Genomic DNA, 25530 nt, shown 5'->3' with positions numbered 1-25530 from the left:
ACGCCCCGAGGGCAGCGAAAGTCCGAGGTCCCGAGAGCGATGTAACCCTGAGATCTTGCGCCCGTTCCCAGAGTACCCTATTATAACGGTGATGCGATTCCTGTCGGGATTCCTCCTTCTCCGTAACGGGAGTTCGAGAAGTAGCCGATAAAGAAAAGAAACCCTTCTTCCTCCCCCCCCCCCCTCTTTTCATTTCTAACCACCCCTCGCTCGCCGATGAAAACTTTTTGGAAGCGAATAAAGTGCCTGTGCAGTACGCCGTACCTCGGTCGCTAAATCAGGTATCCGCAGTAAAACAGTTGGAATGGAATGGAATGAAAGAAAAAAAAAAAAAAAAAAAGTCCAACAAACAAACATGAGAAATTGAGATAAAGAAGAAATGGCGAGAAGTGCGAAGCGGAGACCACACATCGCGAAAGGTGTCACGTAGCCGGGTTCGCGTTCGCACGTGTCGCTCTTGAGGGTATCCCGTGGTATTGCAGTAGCCGGGGATAGGAATGAAACGGCGAACGGTGGGAAAGAACGGAGGCCATATGGCGTGCGGAATGAAAGACTAACGTTCGTTGCGTGGCACATATTGCTTTAGAACTCCTCGCTACCTAACCAAGGAGTCTATACGGTCGTGGAAGATGCGTCGTTGGGGTCGGCACCTCTACGTAGGTAGGCGGAGTCGACGGGGTCGTTGTAGAGCCGACGAGCGCGTCAATAGGTCCGGCCAATATCCATCAGGATAACGATAATGTGGCCAGAGATCGCACCCCCGAGTCCAATATAGAGCCGAGGTGCGCGGGGGCCGAGGACGTGGACGTGGCGGAGGGGCGTCGCGAGGGTGGCAGAAGCGACTTGGCCCACTCCGCTTGGGCAACTGATTTTTATCGCTAAACAGATTTCTACCCCGCTGCCCGTTTATACGAAGATATTTATTTTTTATTTATATTTCCTCACGTAATTTCTTTTCCTTCCATTTCCTTCGTCGTCTTCGGCTCTTCCCTATAACCCCGTCTCTCCCGCCTCCCGTACACGACGAGGAAGAATCGGGAACTCGAGACTTCGAAATTTTCGACCTACGATTCGTATGTACGTAATTGCCGCGGTACAACCTCGGATGCGTGTACGGTAAAAATAATAATAAAGTAGCATCGCGGGCAGTGAAGTGAATCGAAGCAAAAGGATTGCGGGAAGATCCGAACAAGGGAAGCAGAACAGGGTATATACGGTGGGTAGTTGATGAAAACTGGCTCTTCTTCGCTGCCCATTACGTCGGAAGATAGGGCGGCGGGATAACGGAAACACGGGGACGTACCCCACCGAGGGGTGGTGTGTTTACGTATCTCGGATGCCCGCGCGTTTCCCCTCCGCCGCGGTGAGATCCATCTACTTTCTCCGACCTCTGCGCCTTCCGCCCCCGGTTCTCACCGATATTGCGCCACGTTCGGCCGAATCGCTGCAGGTTCGACCGGGTTTCGTTGAGCCGAGGCCCCACCGCCGACGGTAGGTGCGTTCCAATTACGAGATAAGATCCCCGAGGTCTGCTGATTTATCACTGATCCGCGCCACGTTCCCCGCTGAGATTAATGCCCCGCACCCGAGCTGACGGTCCGCTCGGATGAGTCGCCGAACGACGAACGGGTGAGTGAATATGAGAAAGAGCCGACGGTGAGTAAGCGACGCGTACCGATCTCGCTTTCGTGCCGCGTACCTCGGATCTCGTCCGCCCATCTGTTCGTCGATTTTCATTAAGATTTTTGCCTTGTTCGAGGTGGATACGCGAATATACGTTCGAATCGGACGGGGGGTAAGGAAAAAAAATTTGGACAGAATTTTCGCGTAGCTTGAATGGAACGGACAAAAAAAAAGTGATACGGTAGACGCCGACGAAGCGGCGGAAATATGAGGTTGAAAATGGGGGAAAGAGAAACGTGCAGAGGAGACCGAAAGTTCCGAGGCCAGAAACAGCCACGGAGGGAATTCCGTTTGTTCACCACTCGCCGACTGTTGACTTCCTCTTGCGCGGAGGTCGATTCCCCGACGTGGTCCCTGGCAAACATACGACTTGAACAATTTCATTTATGTGATTTTAGCTATACACGTGGGTGACACATACGTATCGGACACGCGTTCCTTTATCCCCCTTGGCATTCTGGTTACAAACGACCGAGGAAAACTCTATTTGAAAAGGCAATCAACGTCCGGGCGCTCTACGGCCAATGAAACTCGACTGTGGTGCAGGCGGCTCCACGTAATCCAAACCTCTTAACGTCCTCATACAGCAGCGGTACTTACCTATCCCCTACCCTACCTACGTACGTACGTACCTGCCGCGCTACCTATACCCTCCGATTGGATTTCCAGTACGAAACTATTCTTTACCCGAATACATCGATATCTCCACGTCCACTTCCGTACCACGTCGCGGTGCGGGGATACATACCGCGCGAGTTATACGAGCCATTCTCTCGTCCGATCGCGAGTCTCGGTACGATCTCTTCCCTACACTTTGAGAATCGGAACTACCCCGGGTGTAACGCAATCACGAATCTCTCCCTTGGCGAGTCCCTCGACTCTCGAGTCTCCGGTATTCGCATCTTTTTTTTTTTCTCTCCTTCTTTATTTCTTTATTTCTTTATTTATTTCTTTCTTTTTTTTCTGCAAGGACAATTTGTGAAGAGGTTGCGACGGTCGTGGAATTGCGTACGAAGTTTTTTTTCGCATCCGTCATCCAATTAAAATAACCGTGCTCCGACGAACTTCAATGAAGAGAAGACACTTGCCAAACAGAGGGTACGGTCGTCGGCGTTGTTTTGCTACCGCACCCGGAAGTGAATGGCGGTAAACGGGGGGCATGAATCGGATAACGAATATACCGCGAATCCGTAAGACGTGTTGTATAGTTTCACTTTTTTCATCGTCCCGCCGCCGATAAATGCAGCGACGGCTCGACACGCCCGTTATAGCTGTCGCAACGGAAGCACCTCGTGGTTCGAGCGAATCAAATACAATGCTCGTAGGAAGCGCAGAGTAGGCGATCCGGGATCCTGTTTGTTGCACAACAACAACTTCCTTTCATTTTGCGTCGGTACATTAGCAGTACTCCGGGGGCTGGCGGTAGTACCCGGAAATTGGTAGACATCCCACAGTGATATGGGCATTAAGCTCCACGCCTTCTCGCTCCTACCCTAATTCAACCCCCGGCCCCAGGAACCCCCGACCTTCCATTTTCCTGGAATCCAGCGTTTACGGGGAACGAGACGAGCAGCTAACCTGCCCGAGGCTCGATTCCACTCGTTCTAAGCAAAAGGACAATTTAATTGATCTTCTCCCTCGCGCACACGTTCCATTCGCTCCACCGGCTGTCTGAGATAACTTTGCAAACACAATCTCAACATCGTCGCATCTCTGCACCGTAAAAAGCTCGCATTCATAAACCGGCTCGGATGAGAATAGCATTGAAATTGAAAATCGCACGCGTCGGGTTATTCCCCAGATTTTTCCTCGTTCAGTTTTACTGCAGAGTTTCACGAGGTCACCCGAGGCCTGACGCAAATCGGAGCGAACGCCTGACTCGGATGCAGCAGCAGCGGCAGCGGCAGCGGCACCAGAGCAGCCAGCCTTCTGCACCTAATTGAGCTCGAAGCGGTCCGCTCGCGTTGTGTCCGAACGGTGAAAACTGGGGCGTCTGCATCGTCCACTACCTTCATCCTCATCCTCGTCGGCACATCGTTGCGCCGCGAGCTGCTAACGGCGTCGCGGGTAGGGTCAGCGTCTATTTTCGGGCCAGACAGAAGAAGACGAGGCAACGGGTGCTATTGCCGTTGCTCCGCTCCTCTCACTGCTCTCGGTGCAATCCCCGGCCCAGAATTAGTGAGTCATGGATTATTTGTGTTTATGTAATCTGAGAATTTAGACGCGACGCTGAAGACGTCACGCGACGACGCCCGAACCCCCGATCCCTCCTCCCCTCCCCCTCCCGCCCCGGGGAACGGGGACGAAGTCATCGGACTTTTTGGCCAAGCACACGCTCGCTTTACGCCAACTAATGCACGACGCGTATCTATACCAAGGTGCAACCTCATTCCTGACTTCTGCTGACCGGATATACTCGCCTTTATATGCTTCCAATTATACGTCAGAATTAAATACGTACGGATGAGGATAAAACGAAGTAAGCGAAGAAAGAGGGCAGTTTCCATTTTCTCTACCTCTAATAGTAAACGCAGTTGCCTAACTAGTTTGCGGATAGCCAGCGGAGCTCGAAAAAGCATTCGTTGCGGCGTTGACCTGTGGAATGGGATGTGCGAGGGAGAGACAAGTTTCGCGAACACAGTTCGAGAAACGGTCTGGTCTCGTTAACGGGGCGAATGTACAGGCTACGGGGTGGAAAACCTAAGTGTTCTTTCTCCGTTCTGGCGAGCCAATTCGCATAAGAGTAGTATCGTTTGCCCCTAGCGCAATAAAGACGCCTAAATTTGCAAAGTTTATTCTCACAGAGATAAGAAAAGAGACTACCGCTCGGGCGGTGATGGTAGCGACGGTAGTTGCGGGTATCCGCGAACAGTTTCAAAGCGAAATCTTTTAAATCGACCGCGGTGCGTTTCGTCGCCGTACCGCCGCACTCTGCGTTCCACTATAAAACTACGCAGAGCTGGTGTGGGGTAGTCCATTCGAGGATAAGCACGAGATAAAAGTCCTAGCGTTGTGTGTGGGAAAGAAACGGCATCGGATGCCATTGAACGGAAAGAAGAGAAAACGTGGACGCCAGGCCACACCACCCCTCGACAAAGAAACGAAAAATCCAAAAACTTCGAGTGAACTCCCGCAAACGAAGAACCGAAGTAAAAGAGGAATAAAGAGAAAAGGGGTATACGTATAGCGTCAGATATCCAGGAATTCTCGATTTCTGGAATTTCTGCAATTGCGATGCCCGGGAAAAGTAGAGGAGCGTCTCACAGGGAGGACATTTCTCGGAAGATGTGAGAGACGCAAAAGCATAACGACGCAAAAAGCTCCGACTAACTTCCCACCACTATTCCCGATCGTTCGTATCTCTCTCTCTCTCTCTCTCTCTCTCTCCCGGTACTTTTCGGGGGTGAGGTGATAAAATTATCCGCTGGAAAAATTCGGACGGGTCTAAGACCTCGTTGAATATATCGTGCCGAGTCAACAAAGTCACGAAAACCGGTGAACGAACGTGTCTCGATATTCTATTGCAGAAGCTTTGCAACTTTCGCTCCACTCTCGAAAAAACAAAGACAATTTTTTCGTCCCCTCTCGGCTGGATCGAAGGAGAAATCCCTTTTCTTGAAAATTCCTTCACTTTTCTAATCAAATGTCTATAACGAAAAGCAATATCTGGAATAGGAGGCGAACTTTTGAACGTAGTTCCAAGAAAACTAAAGTAACGATCGGTGGTTTCGGAAAATAACAGCCATTGGCACGTGAATAACGGCGCAATTGTGACGGACAATGAATTTCGATGGTGAACGGTATACGCACCGGGTGTAATAATAATGTCTGGTAAGAACGTCAAAAATAAATAGTGTAATAGTATAGCGCGATTTACTGTACGACCGTTGGTAATAATTGTCTGAATCCTTCCCTCGTGCGTCACGGTTTCAACCCCTGCGTACTTTCGGCTTGGCTTTTATTTCATGTACGTAACGCGGTGTACGAAATATTTCCCGCATGTGCGGGAATTCCCGCATCCGTGTTGTAACAATAGCCTCGTGCACCGATATCTGCGCTATTTATTGGCGGTACTTGAATAAACGGAACCCTCAAGACCCTTCGCTGTAAGTTATCATCGAAGCGCTAGGTAAATAACAGACTTTCCATAGATTGCGCAATTTAACATCGTACAAACGATTTACGATAACAGAACCATAAGACACAGAGATTTTCTGCTAGCAACAAGAGGAAATCATTCGTCCATTCGAAGATATACACTATAAAGTCCCACGTATGCAATTCCGCTCGCACACTTATTGGAAAATCGATAAAACAATTTACCGCAACGATGGGATAGAAGAGTTTTCTGAACGATAAAATCAATCGGTTATGGTAGGAGTTTAACACATAATCGAATGAATCCAACAAGCGTATCTGCCCGTCGTTGCTGGTCCGTTCGTTATTCGATACGTAAAGAGAAGTGGGTAACGAATGACGAACGTATATTATAAAAATTAAAAACAACCACGTGCCGCACGCAGAAAGCAGAATATACAGTTCAATGTTATATCAATTACAACGGTATCGTACGGATTTCATATTCAAAGGCTGCAACGTGTACAGCGACGAATCCCGATGGGTTCACACGGGCCTCGTTCATGTAGTTCGCTTGTAGGCAAATGACAATGACAATTAACGCGCTGACATTTCCTACCTCCTGAGCGAACAATGCGTAATATTTATATTTGTCAGGTCAGTGGTGCGGACGTGGGAAGTGCAAGCATTGTTACAGATTGTCACGAGATTTTACGACCGCAGAGCTGTCTCTAGCGGTTAGAAAACTCGCGAAAATTTGTCAAACTCTACGATCATACTTTTCACCTTAAAACTCCCAGCACTCTATTCTATTCCGACTTTTCGTTTTCCGATCAGGCGAATGAAATTGATCGACAAAGTAGAAGCGGAGTTTTGAATTTATAGCATACATGCGCCGGTCGTTGGAAAAATACACGAGGAGAATTGGGTGTTTTTCGCATGGCGAAAATAAAGGACACGTTACACGTTGAGACATTACGCTTTTCAAAAACGATCATTTCAACGGTACGGTATAAAACTTGTCCGAGTTTAATGGGCGAATAACCCAAAAGATAAATGAATGTTACGGCCCTGAAAATCCCCGAGGGCTCTCCCGGCTGGTATAAAACGGATATATTCACTCTCATGAGTGCATTTTGCGGAAAGGAATTAACGATGAAAGTGATCAAAGCGTTGGTTCTCGTGTTAATCGGTATTCAACGAGCAAACAGCTCCGGGCCATTCGTCCAGGAAGCTTTGGCGAAAGTTTTCGGGCCTAGCTGGGGTCCGTATGCAAAGTAGGAGGGCTATCAAATTCATTAAACTTTTTATAAAAAAAAAAAAAAAAAACGAAACGAAATTCCGATCACTGCCGCACCTTCGCGTCCGCAGAGAGCGATTCCGTAACTACGACATTTCTCCCATACATATTATTGTTCGTTCGTTTCTTTTTCTCGGTCGTTCTTCCTACTGCGACTACGTCAGCCTTCGCACGGTCCAGTTGTTGAATCAATTGTGCAACGAATCGCAGCTAGACGACAACGTAAGAAAAGATGCCTGCTACGGATGTTTCTTCAGAGCTAGCAATCAAGCAGCTTCTGGTTATCCGATGTTACTGGCCATGGCTACCTGCGCCGACACTTATCTCAACAACACGAATTACGGACACTGTCAAACTTTTCTCAGGGTATGTATAGTTTACTTATTGATAACTAGCGTTGTACGCGCATCTCGCGTCGTGTAATGGCAATTTTTTGAAGGTTGTAGTTTTTGATTTGCTTCGATTTTCGGATGAAAAATCCAAATATCTTATTTTAGTTTATTCTCACGAAGTTTGATCTCAAGAATCCGAATTCACAAGCTAATTTTTGGGCCAAGAATAAAGTATTTTCAAAATTGATCGTATGGCACTTTTCTTACGTATTTTGACCTCAGAAATCTGAATCTGGAAGAAAAATTGATCTATCTCTAAAATTGACCGAGTAATCGCCAATTTTCACCTTTTTGGGGTCAAAAATAAAAAATTGATTTTTTGGTCTATATTAATGTAATTTGAGCTCAGGAATCTGAATCCGGAAGAAAAATTGATCTATCTGCAAAAATGACCGAGTTATCCCTATTTTTTCACATTTTTTGGCATAAATTTGAGGATATCTCGAAGGGAAAAAATCGTAGCTCAATTTGGACAACGGATTCGTGTTCCTGAGGTCAAAATACATAAGAAAAGTGTCATACGATCGATTTTGAAAAATAAAAATTTTTGGCCAAAATTTGAAAAAATCGTAAGGGGTACCCCTTGGAAAAATCTCAAATTTTGGCCAAAAATTTTTATTTTTTAAAATCGATCGTATGGCACTTTTCTTATGTATTTTGACCCCAGGAACACGAATCCGTTGAGTAAATTGAGCTACGATTTTTTCCCTTCAAGATATCTCCATTTTTATGGTAAAAAATGCGAAAAAATGGGGATACCTCGATTATTTTTGCAGATAGATCAATTTTTCTTCCGGATTCGGATTCCTGAGCTCAAATTACATTAGGATCGACTAAAAAATCAATTTTTTATTTTTGACCCCAAAAAGCTGAAAATTGGCGATAACTCGGTCAATTTTAGAGATAGATCAGTTTTTCTTTCAGATTTAGATTTCTGAGGTCAAAATACGTAAGAAAAGTGCCATACGATCAATTTCGAAAATACTTTATTTTTGGTCCAAAATTCAACATTTTTTTCTGGGTTTTTCTATGCTATTCTGATGTAATTTGATGTCAGGAATCCGAATTCAAAAGCTGAATTAATCAATCTGTAAAATTGGACGAGTTATCGTGAATTTTCCACATTTCGGAGCAGAAAAACGACAATATCTCGATGGGAAAGAGTCGAAGCTCAATTCGACCGACGGATTCGTGTTCCTAAGATCAAATTACGTTAAAAACGTATCCTGCAATCGATTCTAAAAATACTTCATATTTCGCCCAAAAAACGAAGAAATCCAAAGAGATTTTTTTCCGATTTCGGGATCACAAAGGACAATTCATTTTTTTTTAAATTTACTTTGACATGTTCTTACGTATTTGGATGTCATCAATCGAAATGATCGAGTTTTGTACTTGATGAGTTCAAATCGTAGCTCAACTTTCATTTTCCAGTATCTTCAGACATGAGAAATATATTTCACAAAGGGTTGATCATCAAATTTCCGATTGGCAAGGAAACGCACCAGTGCGTAAGTGCGGAAATAGGTCGAAAAACTCACTTTACTCGCATTTGCAAATACAACTCGACAAGTCTTTAAAATGTAGGGCTATGTGAATCAGCAGAACGAAAAAAAGTTTTCCGATGGCTGTTGCGGAGCAAATTATCGGAGAGAATTTGCTACGTAATAGTATATAATCAAGGATAAACTATACGCAAGTATAGTTACTAGTTTGATGGCGTAGTTACGTAGGGTGAGTACGAAAAAAGATGGGAAAAGTTGTGCGTCCATGACCACGATCAAGGATCATGGTACTTCGCTAATAACGCCAATTGAATAAAGTTTTGCCTAGGCACCACTAGAATAGAACCCTCGAAAATACTGACTACGCAGTCAGTTGATTTCGCCATGACCTGAAGTGGAAAGAATATAAAACGTGTCTGTGTCCAAGTTATGCTTGACTCTCCGCCTCGTTGTTAGCGAGAAGAAGACGTTTCCACCAGGGTCGATGTTCGCGACAAAGATATATAGATATACGATACATACCCGTGATATTCCGCTAGGGATCGTCCGTCCTCCGATCCCTGCTATCCAACTATTTCTATTATTTTTTTTTGTTTTTTTTTTCATTTTTCAGAATGCAACCAACTCCATATCCACGCGCACGAGTCCCGGAATTATATACTGTTCCTTCCTCGAATGCATCCGTCAAGTCAACAAAGATATGTTGGTAATTACATTACGAAAATTTTCTATTCCACTTCAACCTTTTCATTATCATTCCGTAGACGTAAGGCATCAGAATCTATCACCCGCAATTTGGTTGTTCGTGCACATATCGCATCGCGGGGTCCTTCACTCTAAATAAAAAAAAAAAAAGGAAAAATCACCAGCACTCTTCTTTGTAAATAAGTACTGTAAATAAACTGCAAATAAACAGGATGCGAATAAAGTAGGACCAACACAGATCGACCCTCGTCGACTCGGAGATAGACGATCATCCCTTAAGAAGGTGTCGACATCGAGTAACAATGAGCACTCTTCTTCCTCTTCTTTTGCAAGCTTCCACTTTAGGGTTCGAGATCTTTCACAGCCAACGAGGAATTCGATCTGCGTCATCTTAAAAAAAGGCGTAAGAGGGTCCACGGTGAGACCCGGCGCGGAGCCGTTAGATCCGAGATAATTAATTCAGGTGAATCGATCGGTTGTACAATGATTGAATATTGAACGGCACGAATTCATGCACTCCGAATGTCTGTCTTTCAGATCAGACGGTGCGTCGGTGAGGCGGTAAGCATGTTCCCGTCGCCGTTCAACTGCACCCTGACCCAGCTGTCTCAGGTTTTCGTAAACGCGACCGCCTGCGTCCTGGCGAAGACGAGATGCAGCTACACGAATCCGGTAACCGGTGCCGTTTCGGAGGGCCCCTTAGCCAACAAACTGAACATCGTCTCCGTCAACGCTCTTCAGGTCAACTCCGACTACGATTTGAACATCATTCGAGTGCCTTTCATGCACTCGGTCAAGGGCGACGAGTGTGGGAAATTTCGTAACATAGATCAAGCGTCGTGGCCCTCGGCCGAATGTTCGTGATTATCGTCCCTCTGGTTACAGTCGTGCGTAACGGGATAACATTTTTTTCTACTTTCAATAAATACTGTCGTCGATAGGCAAAAAAAAAAAAAAAAAAAAAAAACAAATCGTAGCCAATTGTTGAACTCTCAAATGTGAAAGGAAGATTATCATTTTTCGACGAACACGGCCCATTACGATTTAATTAGGATGCCTGGTATATATATATACATGTATATTAATACGCGATACCTTGAGATCAGCAACCTGGATATTCGGACAGATTTAGTAGGCAGATCAAATTGCAAGGTAATTAGTTTCCTGCCTGGCCAATTAATATGCTTCCAATTTACGATCCCATTTACCAGGATATAACGTATGTACACGGTACAATATACGGCACAAATGTAGCGGGCATTAGGATGTTTGGAACGTACTAATTGACGAGGAGCGAATAATTATCAAGTCCGAAAAAGAAAAAAAAAAAAAAAAAAAAAAATAGAAATAGAAATAGAAAAAAAGCAAACTTTCGTGTCTACATCGTTAGAAATTGAATTTTAATTGCCACTGCACACGTACGCGTGTAATCGTTGCCCCTCGAAAAATCATTAGAATGATTGAAAAAAAAAAAAAAAAAACAAAAACAAAAAGAAAAAAAGGAACGAGTAAATGAAAAAGTTTATCCACCGTAATTGGACATGTGCGGGGATATTAGAATCCTAAACTGATTTAGGTGTTAGCGGAACATTAGAGGCGAGGTGAGCTGATTAAATGTTACATTACATATCGGCGGAGATTTCGAGGAGCAAGAAACACCAGGAGCACCAGCCGTTGGTTTTGGGGGCAAAAGTTGGTTGAATAAATATTTGCACGTTGTACACGTGTACGAAATATACGGCAGACACACCGCTGCGCATATCTATACAGAAATATGTGTATACTATATGGATTAACGAGGTACAAAGGAGTTTGAGAATACGTATAATATAAAGGGAGAGTCGGAGGCCCGAGCCGAAGGTACAAGGGATGTAGTACCGCGAGGACAAGGGAGGTATATAAGGTAGATAGGTGAAATGAGTAAGGGAGGGCGAGGGGAATATTGCGGACGTATTATATTAGAATTAATTCCCGTAGGTTCCAAAAGCATTGTTATGTAAAGCCGAGCATGACTCGGCCAAGCATCCGGATCCACATCGATCCCCATAGTGGGGCATCGCGTCCCGGCTCTCCCTGTGTTTCTTAAAGGGCCCGAGATGACTAATCCTCGCCGCCCTTGGCGAGCTTTCATAAAATCAAGCTCGCGTCATCGTCGCTACGTACGAACTTTCCTCCCTGTCATCATCGTCGTCGTCGTCGTCGTCGTCGTTGTTCTAGAAAATCTAGCGTTCGAAAAGGTATATTGAGTTTCATTTGCGCCGGTATAGCAATTTCGCTGGATCAGCTATAAACAGTGGAACCCCTGAAATTAGTTCATAGGTAGGAACCCCCAGGTATACGACAGTCGAATACCTGGCCGTATTGCCGCGAGTCGTAACCAGCGCCAGGAAATACGAATACCTGTATTTGTACCGAATAGTAGTGTAGTTTGTTCACGTACACATAGCTATGCATATAGTTACGAGTATAGTTACAGGGAGTAGTATCAGAGCGTTATGTATTGCCCGTCATCCGTTGGGGAAACTATAAACTTGGGTAGACATTTCCGAGTTAAGCGGGATTCACACGTGCTAAAATAATTTGTCATCGGATGCATCTACTCTCGTGTATGACTCACAGCTATGTACCGCGGTATGCTCGACTCGCGGTATATACCGCGTTGCGTCGGTGGCGACGGTGGCGGTTCCGCGTACGGCATCTGCATATTAAGTCAGATTGGCTCTCGGAGAATTGAGCCACGAGTTAGATTAACCCGGAGATGTATTCGTGAGGTTTTGCGTGGGTGCGATAAATACAACACCGAGTGCGCTGAAAGAATGAGAGAGACGGGAACACGTAACACAAGTTTACTCGCATTAGTGTATGAGCTACTGCAAGTAGAAGCATAAGTTTCACGTACCCGTGTACACCCTATAGGTATACCCACATAGACGGGCGCGCGTACGTAAAATCAACTCGTGTACGCGAGTCGGGCGTATTGAAGTAATTTACATATTTCAAATTATTTCGAGGAAAGGGGTAAGTGGAGCATCACCGGGACTTCTCATCTCTTCCTCGAATCATTCGTCTCTTATTACCGCGAACAGGCGCGAGTTCGTTCGGTGTAAATAAATAAAATAATATTATACGTACCCGTCCCAATGTTGATCCCGCGAGATGAGAAAAGACGCGCGACGTCGCGATGTCGCGGTGGCCGATTGACATAAAATAGCCCGAAAACTCGGATCAACGTTTCGCGATACGTTTCGGATCCCTCTCCCCGGATTTGGAGGAGAAAAAAAAAAAAATAAATAAATGAATAAATAAATGAATATTATATTAAGTAAGAGAATTATTTCCGCGGTCAATTAGGCGGGCGAGAGTACGAATTGTAATTGGCAAGGGTGACTTGGCTTGGCTTCAGCTGGTAATCGATGTTACGTATATGACCATCGGGACAAAATAAAATCAGAGCGAGTTCCTCGTCTGGAGGTCTAACTGGAAGGGTGTGGAAAAGAGATGAGAGAAAAAAAGAGGAGAAAAGGAAAAAGAAGTTCCGAAGAGGGAGATCGTAGCGCCTCGTTTACCTCGGTCCGTTTAATTAAAAGGGGAAAATGAGAATGATGTAGCTTCTCGTTTGTGTCCCGCATACCGTAATACGGTTTCTGCATCGCGTGTATATAGGGGGGAAACGCGGTAGAAACAGAAAAACAGAAAAACCAAAACAAAATTAAGGAGGAAATGAAAAAGAAGAACAAGAAGAACAAGAAGAAGAAGAAGAAGAAGAAGAGTGATCAATAAAATTAACTCAACGATTTCGATGAATAATTTAACCATTGATGACAAGGTGCGTCTAATCTCTGGATGCGACTACCGGGGTACCGGGTATATATTATTACAAGAAAATACGAACAAGTATAATCAGCGGGCTGATGACCAGCTATTAAGGTATACGATCAAACGAGATATGTGATGAGGTATATTTTTCAGATCGATTCATCGTCGTTTCATCTCACCACGGATGGCCGGCAGCCTGCCACTTTGTTAATCCGGAATATTATCCGACGCGGGGAGATGATTCACGAGGTATCTACGTACGGACGTCGGCGTGTCCGATCTCAAACGGTTACAATTAGCGGAAAAATAATAATATTTAAGTAACATACCTTCGTACCACTCGTTTGCAACAAACAACCGACAGTCATCATCGTAGAATTTATATTCCCTCGTGCGACGTTGGTATTGATACTGATATATTCATTTCCATGCCGTTATTGGTTTAAATTACGTCACTGCTAATTCTCCGCCGCCTTCGGAATTATGAATTCCCTTACTCCCTGACTTCATCTCGAGCCTATCTCATTTCCGTCTCTATTTCTATCTACCTCTCTATCTCGCTCACGTCTCCCCGTACACACAGCTCCGCATTGTCCCAGATTTACGTGATAATAAGGCGGAAGGCGTAATTCCAAGTAAACGCGTGAACGCATCTATTTATACGTACATGTACGTACGTACGTACGTTCGTTATCCGCTAGGTAATGAGGTAATGTAAGTAAATGTTGTAATTTAATAATCGCTAATGTTATTGGCGCGCGTTGCAATAACAGTATAACGCACGTATATGGGAATAAGAAGCGGTTAATCGGTAAGGAATTACGAGATGAATATGTGCCAGAAATGATGTCACCGTTAACGTCGTATCCCCGATATGTGTTGCGCGATGACGATGCCGATGTCGATGGCAATGCGCGTGCCATGGTTCAACACTATTCTTAGCACAATGACACCCGAGGAATGCGCGCCGTTGTATATTTTCATATTTCTCCCTGAATCGCTCGCTATTATACTCGGGGGCATATCGTGCCGTTGGGAATGCGTGGGCGATGGATCCGCGTGCTGTCATAAGTTTCGCTAACTCTTCATTTTTTTTTTTGTTTTTTTTTGTTTTTTTGTTTTCCTTTCTTTTCTCCTCGCGGCACATCTGTCGAAATTGCTTCCTCATTCTCTTCGAGCGATACGCCGAATTGTCTAAATATTATTTAAAAAAATATGCGACCCGCAAAAATTATCACTCGTAAATCAATTTGTTTATAGCGTTCACGGTAATTTGTGGCACCCTTGGCGGCTCGCGATAATTCACGCATAAATTATTTCCCTATCATATCCCAGATATACAATTTACACCTCCGACTTTCACCTCAGCTTCGGATTGTACATGTAGAGTAGAGACAACGCAGGTTAGATGGAAACCGCTTATCGGTCGCATATCGGAATAAATAATTTATTCGCTCGTATAAATTCTAGCGATCGAGAGATCGTATATAATATATGCGGAAGTACTTGCACATAATATTATTGCGCATCGGATCTATTGGAAATTATTAGATAAGTTTGAGAAATAAAAGCGAAATTTTTTTTTTTCATCTATGTTTTATATAATTGCGGGCAATCGGAATATCACGGACAATTGAATCGAATGAATTTTCGAAGGATAACGAGGATCGATGGAAGGCGTCGCTTGGGATACGGTAAATATATAAATTTTCACCGTGGAATTTATTGTTTTTTTGTACAAACGAAGAAAGATAATTGCGAAGGGATGTAATGTGGAGTGTCGACTAAATTGTTGGGGAAAAAAAAAAAAGGAAAAAGCAGGGAAGGGGATTGCGAATCATGAGTAAAGAGAAATGAGATAAAAAAAAACAAAAAGGAGACAGAGGTAGAAAAATAAGGTGTGGGTGGCCGATTGTTTATGAGGTACTAACACGTGCCACGGGGTAAATGAGTTTATAAAATTCTTGTTAAACAAACGATTGAATTACGCGTGTTTTCTAGATATATTTTTAGACCTTATCTTTATACGTTCTAACCTTCCGTTTATAAATAAAATACCATTTGGCTAAATGCTTCGCGCTCTCATTTCCGCGCCAAGATTTCTCGTACAACCGACGACATCTTTCGGAAAAATACCAGAGTCTGTTCGTTCGGAGTTGAAACGATGATGCCGCCATGTGCCGAGCCGTCCGAATTGCAAATTCAAATACCGACATCGGTACAGTCGATCGGGTGTAACTTTGACCAATTTTTTTTCATCTCCGTTAGTCGTCTCTGAATTGTAGACAAGTCGGAATCTGACCCGAAATTTTCCGACACCAATTTTTACAAACTCCTAGTCGATTCTCATTCTGCGAACCAATTACCTCGGCACTTCGTTTCAATTTTTTTCAAAGCGCATCATTTTTTTCCCTCTGCGCCGAATCGTTAATAAATTACATCCGTACCGTCTCATTTGCGCTAATAATTTTCCACGAGTTAACGAACACTTTTTTCTAATTAAATCGAATTAATTGGTCGACCAGTCACACGTTACAAAATAGGAAACGGCGGCAGCGGCAGGTCTCGTCGACCACAATGTTGCGAAATAGATAAGCGGTGCGGCATATCCTTCCGCCACTTATCATCGCCATTTGGAGGCTTTTTTTTCCCCCTTTTCATCCTTTTTGTTCGGAGCAGCGTTGAAGCGGGATAAAATGTTCGATCACGAGTCTCCGTTGCATGTCCATCGAGTGGGTACACATGTAGTGTACATACCTATGCCCTATATACATACATATGTGTATACCTACATGTGTAATGCGTTCCCTAGCATTTCGCCATTAGCCACGAGATGCGATCAAGTTCCGATCTAGTGGCGAGTTCTGAAGGAGATATACTCGACGATCTCCACTTTGCTACATTATTGCGAGCGTAAGTATCCGGTATCAAATGGCCTGCAAAGCGCCGTAACCACAGCCGCGCAGTCGAATAAAATGCTAAAATTTATACCTACCCATGTCTCTACTCGAGGTAAATATAGTTTATCTATAAGACTCCGGCGATCGACCCCCGCCTCTGTATGGGTATACGCGTATTATCCCGTCTGTTTATTACATTCATATATGTATGCCACAATTAAGATACGAATAGGTAATTAAAAATCATGAAAATCATTATCATTTACACTCACTGCAATATAAGCGGCAGTTGGTATAATATCCGTGGGCATTAGATACCATTGCGTTGTTAATTAGATATGACACGCAACGTGATCATACGGCCAAGTGCCTTTGGTGATTGCTTACCAATTATTCTAATGCCATTTCATATATGTACGTCCATATACGTTCTTCCTGTTTAACTGGATAATATAATGGGTATATGTTGTATATATGTACAATCAAGATTTACAAAAATTATTTATTTATTTATTTATATTTATTTATCTTTTTCCCTTTTTTTCGAGAGAGAGAGAGAGAGAGAGAGAGAGAGAGCCATGGAGTTCACACGTGCATACCTGAAAATAATATTTTAATAAAACACGATTTAATTATCACAGGTATAATGATATCGTATATGTACAGGAAGTATAATTCCGCTATTTGACCATGCGGAAAATTTTTTAAAACACGCATTACGTGTACGTAAGACATTAGAAAAAAAATTTACTCTTCTTTCTATTTTATTGAGCAAAAATAATAAAACAGACAGACGGACTTCTTTTTATTTTTTTATTTCTCGTAGTCAGAAGTGTGTGACGTCAACCAACTCGCATCGGAGGGTAGAGGGTAATGATGTAACGTTGAATAATGTTACGGGAAAAAATAAATAAATAAATTAAATTCCAATCAGACGTTCGGGTCATTGGCAAATCGAGAGAACGCGAACGTCCGCGTAAACGATGGGGCGATTATAGGGCGCTGTCAAAACTCACATCAGACGCATAAATATCGTCGAAGCAACCTCTGGCCGTTACGCCAGCAATAATCTTATAAAATTCGCCGCCGATATTAATAATAGGCCATACTATTATTACATGTAATTAATTAGCTACGGGGATGATTTTTTTATTCCGTTCGCTAAGTACCGCATCATCCACGTAGCCACCTCGTTAACGACCTGCACCGCGAAGAGCGGACTCGGCGTCAAAAGTTATCTTTCGTTATGTATTTATAAAATATACTGCAGCCGATCTAAGGCAGGTTGAATTGAGACGACGACGCGAGAAGCAGCAGCAGCAGCAGCTTTTTGACGATAAAACGAGCATTCTTTCGGATTATCAAACTTGCGTGTGAGAATGTAGAGTTGAAATAATTATAATTCTGTGTGATACGAACAGCGCGACTCGGCCCCGGCCCCGGATTTAAGTGTAACGGACTGTTGCTATCCGCGAAATAGAAGCCGAACTCTTACATTTGAAAAATAAAATGTATAATAAAAACAAAAAAGACAAAATGAAATAAAAAAAAAAATATTCAACGAGCAGAATTAGAAACGAAATATATGTGAGCATACATATCTCGCGGTAGCGTTCCTTCCATCTACCTATACGACGATGAAATTCAGCGTATATGATAAAATATCTGAGCACCTGTTATAAACCAGCATTAGGTCCGCCACCACGCGATCCGAAGAGAGGAAGAAACCTGCGGTTGCCGATTTTCGGACGATCGGACAGTCCGAAACTACAACGGCTTGCGAATAATTGCGAACAGACGTTCCTTCCTCGGCCAATCTTATGCAGTTTTGGCGTGCCGATTTTTTCACTCGCAAAATTGTGAAAATCGAACTATTCCGCGGGTAGCATCTTTCTAACATTTGAGTCTTGAGTCTTCTCCAACGAGCCACAGCTGCAGCTAATCCGCCGGATCTCGTTTACTTTTTATCGCTATCGGTCGAGGCTTCTTCTGGTGTCAAAATAATCGATCGACGGATCTGAAATCCTCGCGGTTTCTTAGGAAAATTTTGGCTTAATTGAAAACATGAGCTGTCGGGATACGCAGTAGACGGATTTTCTGGAGCTCTTTCGTACCCGCGGGGTAGACGGAGGCTAGACCGTCCGTCCGTCCGTGCGTTTAATATCGTTTCTGCTCGATCTGTCTGCTGTCTGTACGTCTGTCTGTTTGCCGTCTCGTTCCATCGGATTGGCCCAGACGCGAGCAAGCCCCCCGTATTACGGTCAAAATCCAGTTATAGCCATAAGCTCAGCCGCCAAAGGATGGGATGGCCGGTTAATGCTTTGCTGAACACCGCGGTCTAAATTGAGATTATTATTTCTGGCTAAATTCCCCGCGCCGCTATTGCTACCGAGTGAGTACCCGCCGGTGGTGCTGTGCTTTTGCTCCATCCATTATAACCTATATAATAGCCACCGATTTTGCCCCGCACAAACGCGGAATTAATTCAATCGTGAGAAATTATTAAATTCTCCACTTCAATTATACAAACTCGATTTACGCGCGCATCGATTCCATCGCCCTAAACCCGACAGCTAGGCCGGCCCTCGTTGCCGCTCCGGAGAAATGTGAAATATAAAATTTCCAACATTTGCATCGGTTCCAAGATCGAACGCCAAAATCATTTATATTATCGTATAAGGAAGTAGTTTCCACCCTTTCACACAACCCGAACCAACGATTGATCGAGATTAAAGTACATATACCCCCTGCATAGATTTAGATTAAGATCGATGTATAGATTCGCGATACCCTATTGGAATTGAAACGGCTATGTGCATACGACTATATCATGTACGTAATAGTTATTTCTGCAGGTATCGCGGAAAAGTCCAAGGGAAACAGCGGTCGTAAAACTGAATTGTTCTTTTAGGTTGGTCCTGCGGATGCTGTGCAGTACGGTGGCAGGCTACTCGCTATTACGGGGATGGATGAAATGATCGTTGATCGCCGAGGGTTATTGTCACCGTTTCTTTTCAGTAAGGTTATTGGTTATGGGGGTGGGTACGACATTTACACCACCCACCGACGGTGGATCCCCGCTCCGAAGATCTCTGATCGTCCGCCGTTGCATGCATTCCGAAACTCTTCGATATCCCCCATTCACCCGGGAGAAAAAAAAACAAAAAAAAAAGAAAAGAGGAACGAAAAAAAAGTCTGAAGTATTTATTCAATCGGCACCGCGGCGGAGAATAGATCCCGAAGATTTATAGCTTAAATATAAAAGAATGAAAGGAGATAAAAATTACCATGTAATAAATAAATAAGTTCGCACCGGCTCGTACATCAGCTGATACGGATTCACCGATTGATTTTACCATCGGCTAATCGTCGCGAACGGTTCGAGAGATTAAGAAATGAGAAGACGTGGAATTTTAAGTGCTCGCTGTTATCGTATAATAATTGATCCATCGAGAAGCTTTATTTTCATCGCGAGCGGAGGTATAGCGCAAGAAAAACACCGAGTTGTTACGGAAAGGTGTTGAAACGATGATGAATAAACGGCATAATCGACCCATCTATATATCTGTGATTCAAATCGCCTTGAGGTTCGCTCTAATTCGCAAGATGATTCAGCGATACCTGGATTTAAAAAACTCCTCCGCAGAGAGAATATTCGATTTCATTCGCGGCGTGAGGCGTATATTATACACCGAGATTTTTAGTGTACAGGCATGTAAGTTAGCGCATAGGCACGTGTGAACTATACCTATACCCAATAGCCGATATCCGCCGCGTGTAAATTGACTGGGTATCGATACACGTCGATTATAGTATGTATACCTATGTGCGCACGTATACACGGGCATCTACCCGCTGCGTCGAGCCCCCAGGAACGCGTGGTCGACCTTGAGGCACGCAGACTCTGAACGCGCAAGGATGAATCTTGTATAGGATTGTATCTCGCGCCACGTGCCAACGCGTGGGAAATGATTTCCCCTGTATAGTTATACTTACAGTGGACCACGTTTGTGGGTGGCGCTGGTCTTGCATTATAAACCTTCCTAAATATACGCTTCATATACCCGGCTATTATTTATTCGTTTTTCCTCCCCGGACCTTCTCTATTTCTCTACCGACTATTTTTCTCTGTTCTCCTATTTTTCGCTATTTCTTTACGACGCTCAAGCCAAAAAGAAAAAGAATCCGAGTCGCCCCGATATCCCTGGCATATATTCGACCGATACGTCCACCGCGGTCAGACCAGGTTGGCGAAATTCGCATTTTAAAACCCGCAGGGAGACGAATATGTCTGTCGAACATGCGATGTCGACGGTGTAAGGATATAGATCGAATTTGGGAATGAAAAGAATAAGACGAAATAAAGAAGACGAATACGCAGAAAGGGTTCGTGACTTAAATTTTGATAAGCTTATTAATTTAGACGAAGAATTTTTGCCCCCCCCCTCAATTTTCTCATCCATGACCCGTTCGATTAAAGGAAAAAAACGTACGTGTACAGGTAGGTATGGTATACGTGCGTACTCGGAATCGGTCGGAACAGCGTGCGAACCCTGAAATACAGCTCATATACACACGCATAGTAGATGTGGGTATATTACTTCTGCATATAATACACACATAGTGGTGGAACCACACGCGGAAACAGGAAACAATAATTGAGCATCTACCGTATATATTGCGCAGCAGACAGCGACCAAAGTGCTCAACCCCTAGGGGCGGGACAAGGTCGCCGTCACGGGGTGAACGGCCCTACCGATTCTCGTAAGCCTCATGGCCTAGCTTTCCCGTACTTTCTGTCTGTCTCTCTCTCTTTTTTTTTTTTTTTTGTTCTACCCTTCAACTCACTCGACATAAGTGCTCCTATTTATGTACTCATGTATACATATACCCGGTGTATCGACTATGCATGAGCATAGAGGCTCCTCGCATTTTAATTCGCACACTCGTTATACGATATTATTTATTACGTAATCGTTGTGCTTTTTTTTTTCTCCTCGACCCTCGGATCGCGAGGAAACGGCGGATAAAAATCCTTAAAACAGAAAAATAAAATGAATAAAAAGAAGCGAAAAACTCCGAGAAAGGGGAAACGATTATTACCTACCTTGATTACCCGTTCGCAGATCGATTGAAAAATTAAACGAGAGAGGTCGAGTGACCCGCGGTCGTAAATAATCGCTCGATTACCAGGTAGAGATAGGTTTCTACGTATATTCCACGTGTAGGTATACATATATATGTATTATAATTATACCGATCAGGAAGTAAGAGTGGTGATCTCAGAGTCAAAGGCCAAGCGAGCAGCTGATCCGGAATTAGGGAGAGGATTACATCACGAACATTTCGATACAGGTCTACCTGTTATACGTGCGGTATACCTATCTATACTCTCGGGATTATATCTTCGCGACGAAGAGACTGATCTACGATACGGTTGACACATTTTTTTTTCTCCATCTGGCGACAGAGGTATACGTTTGAAAAATTAAATTGAAATCAAGAAATAAAAAAACACCGCTGAAACATATACATATATATATTCTATAAATTTTGCTTAGCGTGAAGTTTCTAGGCGTTGGTTGAGCAAGCGATATGAAGTACGATATAGGTATACGAGCTAGGTTTTGCCCCAATTTCAGGTCACACGCAGAGACGAACGTTCAACAGCAGCAGCCACGTGTGATAAGTACGAGATTCTGACGAGGACGTTGTACGTATTATATACGTACGTACGTACGTGAAACATATAAATCTAACGCCTGAACTCTCCTTGTGTTCGCTGAAAAAATAAAGAATAAAAAAAAAAAGTAACACATGCAAAATGGAGAAAAAAAGAAAAGAAAGGAAAAAAAAAAAAATACCGCCGTTTCAAACCGATCGAGTGAAAAGTTAAAGACCTTCGCTCCGCGTTCGCGGATTTCCGCTGAAAACGTTTTATACTACACATCTCGTTGTAAGATAGCGGTTAGATCGGGCGTGTATGTAATATGGGTATAACGTTAAGTGTGCACGTACCTACATACTTACATGAGTTTACGTAGTACGTCCACACGTATTATGACGGGTGAGATTCATGCTCGGAATATAAGTACATACACGTGCGGTAAAAAGTAGGTAATGCTAGAGAGAAAAAAAGAGTGGATGGGAAAAAAAAAGAAAAAAAAAAGTAATAGGAAAATGAAGGAGAAAAAAAAAAAATTTATCGCGAATCTTTGTACACGTGTGGTGTCTGGAAATTTGAACAATTTCGAAACACATAGAATCACATTATTATATTGTAATAAAAAAAGTTGGCGAATACGCGATATCCAGATGTAGGTGTTACACATTGCATAGTGTGCGTAGATTTTTGTATTTTATCATTTTCCTCATGGGAGTCGTGGTTTATTGGGCGATTGCGGTATCCATATATATATAATTTGAAATATTTCGCTGAAATGATAACATGGATATCAGATGGATAAAGAAAATATGTTGATTCAGATTATGTGGAAATCGATATCGTCGTTGAGAATTCCAATTGGATAATCGAGTTACACGCGTGTCGGTACGAATTCCGAAATATTTGACGCGTACGCCGAGGCCTGCGACGCATACAGGGGGAATGGTACGGACGAACGATTTTAGCAAATCGACGTAGTGACAACTCTCCTGCCATTTGGTGGATGTGACGTCAAAACAATGCGAGCGAAGCAAGCCGATATCGGCATTAGGGAACATCGGTATTCGGCATTCGGCATTCGACGTTAAAGGCCAATATGCCATACGCTATGCGGCAGCGGCGACAACAGAAAAGGAGAGGGGAGCGAATGGGAGGGAAGAGCGGGGAGGGAAGTTTGAAAGCTCGCTTACAGCACAGCTGAGCATTGATAAGAGGTCACACATTGACCCCTGTAGTTGTGGGCCGTATTTCGTGTGGATACATAAAAGCCTGAACGCACACGAGCTCGCGATCGCGAGATTGTGTGGGTTCGGCGCGCGTGCGCTATTTATTGTATGGGTTATAAAGTATGCGAGTTGTGTAGAGGACAGAATGTGTGTTATAACCACACGTATTATGTGCGAGGACTCAAAGGTGTGTGACGTGATATCACATAGAGAGAATAGCGTGTACGTGACATTGAATCATTCATCATTCGAGTTAATACTCGTACACGCAGCTATGGGATTAAACGAATGGAGTTGTCATTTTATATTTAAGTAAGAAACATGAAATCAGAAATGACAATGCTTACCATCGGTACCGGAGAGTCGGACATTCTTCGAAGAGCAATTGCAACTCGCTGACAAACAAATAAAACTTTCACTAAATTTTAATTCACTGACACTAACCCGGCGCACGTAGAACCGCTGCTCTTCAAATACCGAAAACTGTCAGCCATAGTGGAAAATATCTGTAGGTACTCGCCGGCGTCACACCGATCGAATCTACGTTCACAGCTAACCGTGCCGCCATCTCGTAGGCGGAGATGAACCTCGTGGAAACGTCCCTCGAATCTACTCGGTCGCTACGTGAAACACCGCTGGCTGCTGCCGGAGATAGAATCTGTTCGATGATGAAAAGTCGATCGCTCAGTCTCTCTCGGATGCGGGGCGATCTTATTCGTTCTGTCTTTTTCTGAGGCAGATATTACCATTGGAGTTTCGGTTTTCGAAGGCGCCTCCGAGTTTTCGACGCATGCACCGTGTCGTCGAACAAATGAATGCCTGCTGGTCGCTGGCAGCAGTATGGCCGCCATCGGATCAGACTTTGATTTGTGACAAGTGAATTTGTGACTTTTTGAATGCCGTGCAAGCGAAGGAGATCGTTGACACATTGGCAGTCGCCCCTCAGGCCCTGGGGGGGCCTACGGATCAGGTGAGCCCTGAAATTCTTATATTCCGTTAGCGGGGTATTTATAATTTTTGATAAGGTGTGCGCGAGACGTGCTCCATGCATCTTGGGAACAAGTATTCCGGGAATATATATTTTTTTTTTCTCTTTTGCACATTGCCGTCTATCGTCGGTTGTTTAGATTTTGGCGTTCGAATCTCCGAACATTCCTGTTTTTCCCTGCATTCGATCCGATAAAATATTACTCGAGGATCAAAATTTCTCGAGCTTTCAAATTCGGAGCAATTTTTACTAGCGTGTTGAGCGATCGGGAATTCTGTTTACGCTAGGTCGGGTTATGTTGGGTTATGTTAGCCTCCCGCAGCGCTTTCGGAGCTTTCCATCAGGATTTCTTTGCCGGTAAAAACGGCCAATTTTTTTATTACGCTTTCGCAGCCCTGATCAGATGGCGCTTCATGTGTTTAAACAACGATCCGATCTCAGAAGCAACCCCTTCCCCTATATTGATCGGTACACGATCTAATTGATTATTTATCCACCAACACCTTTGAAAATTTCACAAAGAATCGACAAAGTTACAGCGGACGAGTTCCATCGTTCACCCAAATATCAAAATCATCAAACGTTTTTTGAACACAATCAAATTGATAACCGATTTTTTGGACTCCGTACTTCTTCTTCTCCTTCCTCTTTCTTTCAAGTAATTTTTAAATTTCTCCAAACTATCGTAGGCGTTTCCAGTACCAGCTGAAATTCGACAAAAAACGAACATGATTCACCTGGTAATAACATAAAATTTGCATCACCCTGTTAAGCTGCGAAGAAACCTTCACTTGGTGAAATTTGAATAAAAAACTCGATTGAGTTATTGACCGCGAAGAGAATGAAGAAAATATTCTCGAATCGTTAAAAATATTTTAAATCACCGATAGATTATCATAATCAATGCTCGTTACAGGCGATAAACATACGCGATAATAAGTCGATATAAAAAGAAGGCGTACCTACTGCTGTCGAAATTATTTCACGTACAGTGTTTTTCCGCCGAACTTTGTAGGTATCAATCGAATTATATACTCGTACTTTATTGGGGTGTATAATTTGTAAACGCCTTTAGATTTAGTGGTGATTTAATGTAGATTTATTCGAGAGATCGTCGTGGAGGCAAGGCCGCGAAACGCATCGCTGAGGCTCAGTTTTCATCCGAATGTTCGAATCCTTGGAAACGTCGATGCCCGAAGATCGTTCCAGAGTGCGTTTCGCGTTCTTTCGAACGCTTTTGTGGATACCTATAGATCGGATACCTGTAGCGGTC

At 43.6% G+C, this 25530-nt stretch overlaps 2 protein-coding genes across 7 annotated transcripts in view; one reads left to right on the top strand and one right to left on the bottom strand.

Moving 5' to 3' along the window:
- LOC105692966 (3-phosphoinositide-dependent protein kinase 1) overlaps positions 1-23655 on the bottom strand; it is a 315671-nt gene extending 292016 nt beyond the window's left edge. For both annotated transcript variants that reach the window (XM_048660351.1, XM_048660352.1), the window contains exon 1: positions 23617-23655. In XM_048660351.1, the coding sequence (XP_048516308.1) occupies positions 23617-23640 (24 nt within the window). In that variant the 5' untranslated portion in view covers positions 23641-23655. The remainder of the gene's footprint in view (positions 1-23616) is intronic.
- On the top strand, positions 4529-10651 carry LOC105690759. 5 transcript variants are annotated; one of them, XM_048660369.1, is made up of 5 exons: positions 6505-7037; positions 7225-7426; positions 9571-9663; positions 9874-10125; positions 10200-10338. In XM_048660369.1, exons 1-4 carry the CDS (start codon positions 6817-6819, stop codon positions 10114-10116), a joined length of 759 nt encoding a protein of 252 aa, XP_048516326.1. In that variant the 5' UTR covers positions 6505-6816; the 3' UTR covers positions 10117-10125; positions 10200-10338. The 5 variants fall into 5 exon arrangements, with proteins under 5 accessions (XP_048516328.1, XP_048516329.1, XP_048516326.1 ...); XM_048660371.1 differs by lacking the exons at positions 6505-7037; positions 9874-10125 and adding an exon at positions 4529-4970 and having other exon boundaries at positions 10200-10651; XM_048660372.1 differs by lacking the exons at positions 6505-7037; positions 9874-10125 and adding an exon at positions 4994-5514 and having other exon boundaries at positions 10200-10651.
- Positions 23656-25530: the final 1875 nt, after the last annotated feature.

Source organism: Athalia rosae, chromosome 1, assembly GCF_917208135.1.
Source record: "Athalia rosae chromosome 1, iyAthRosa1.1, whole genome shotgun sequence".
In the NCBI taxonomy this organism is placed as follows: Eukaryota; Metazoa; Arthropoda; class Insecta; order Hymenoptera; family Athaliidae; genus Athalia; species Athalia rosae.
This window is presented reverse-complemented; position numbering and strand designations above follow the sequence as displayed.

Bases quoted from the DNA above. Each gene is read 5' to 3' on its own strand.
- LOC105690759 (XM_048660368.1), top strand. From the start codon at position 6,817: ATGAATGTTACGGCCCTGAAAATCCCCGAGGGCTCTCCCGGCTGGTAT. The intron at 7,038-7,224 runs GTAGGAGGGCTA...CGACTACGTCAG, and splicing joins AGCTGGGGTCCGTATGCAAA to CCTTCGCACGGTCCAGTTGT. The intron at 9,664-10,199 runs GTAATTACATTA...TCTGTCTTTCAG, and splicing joins AAGTCAACAAAGATATGTTG to ATCAGACGGTGCGTCGGTGA.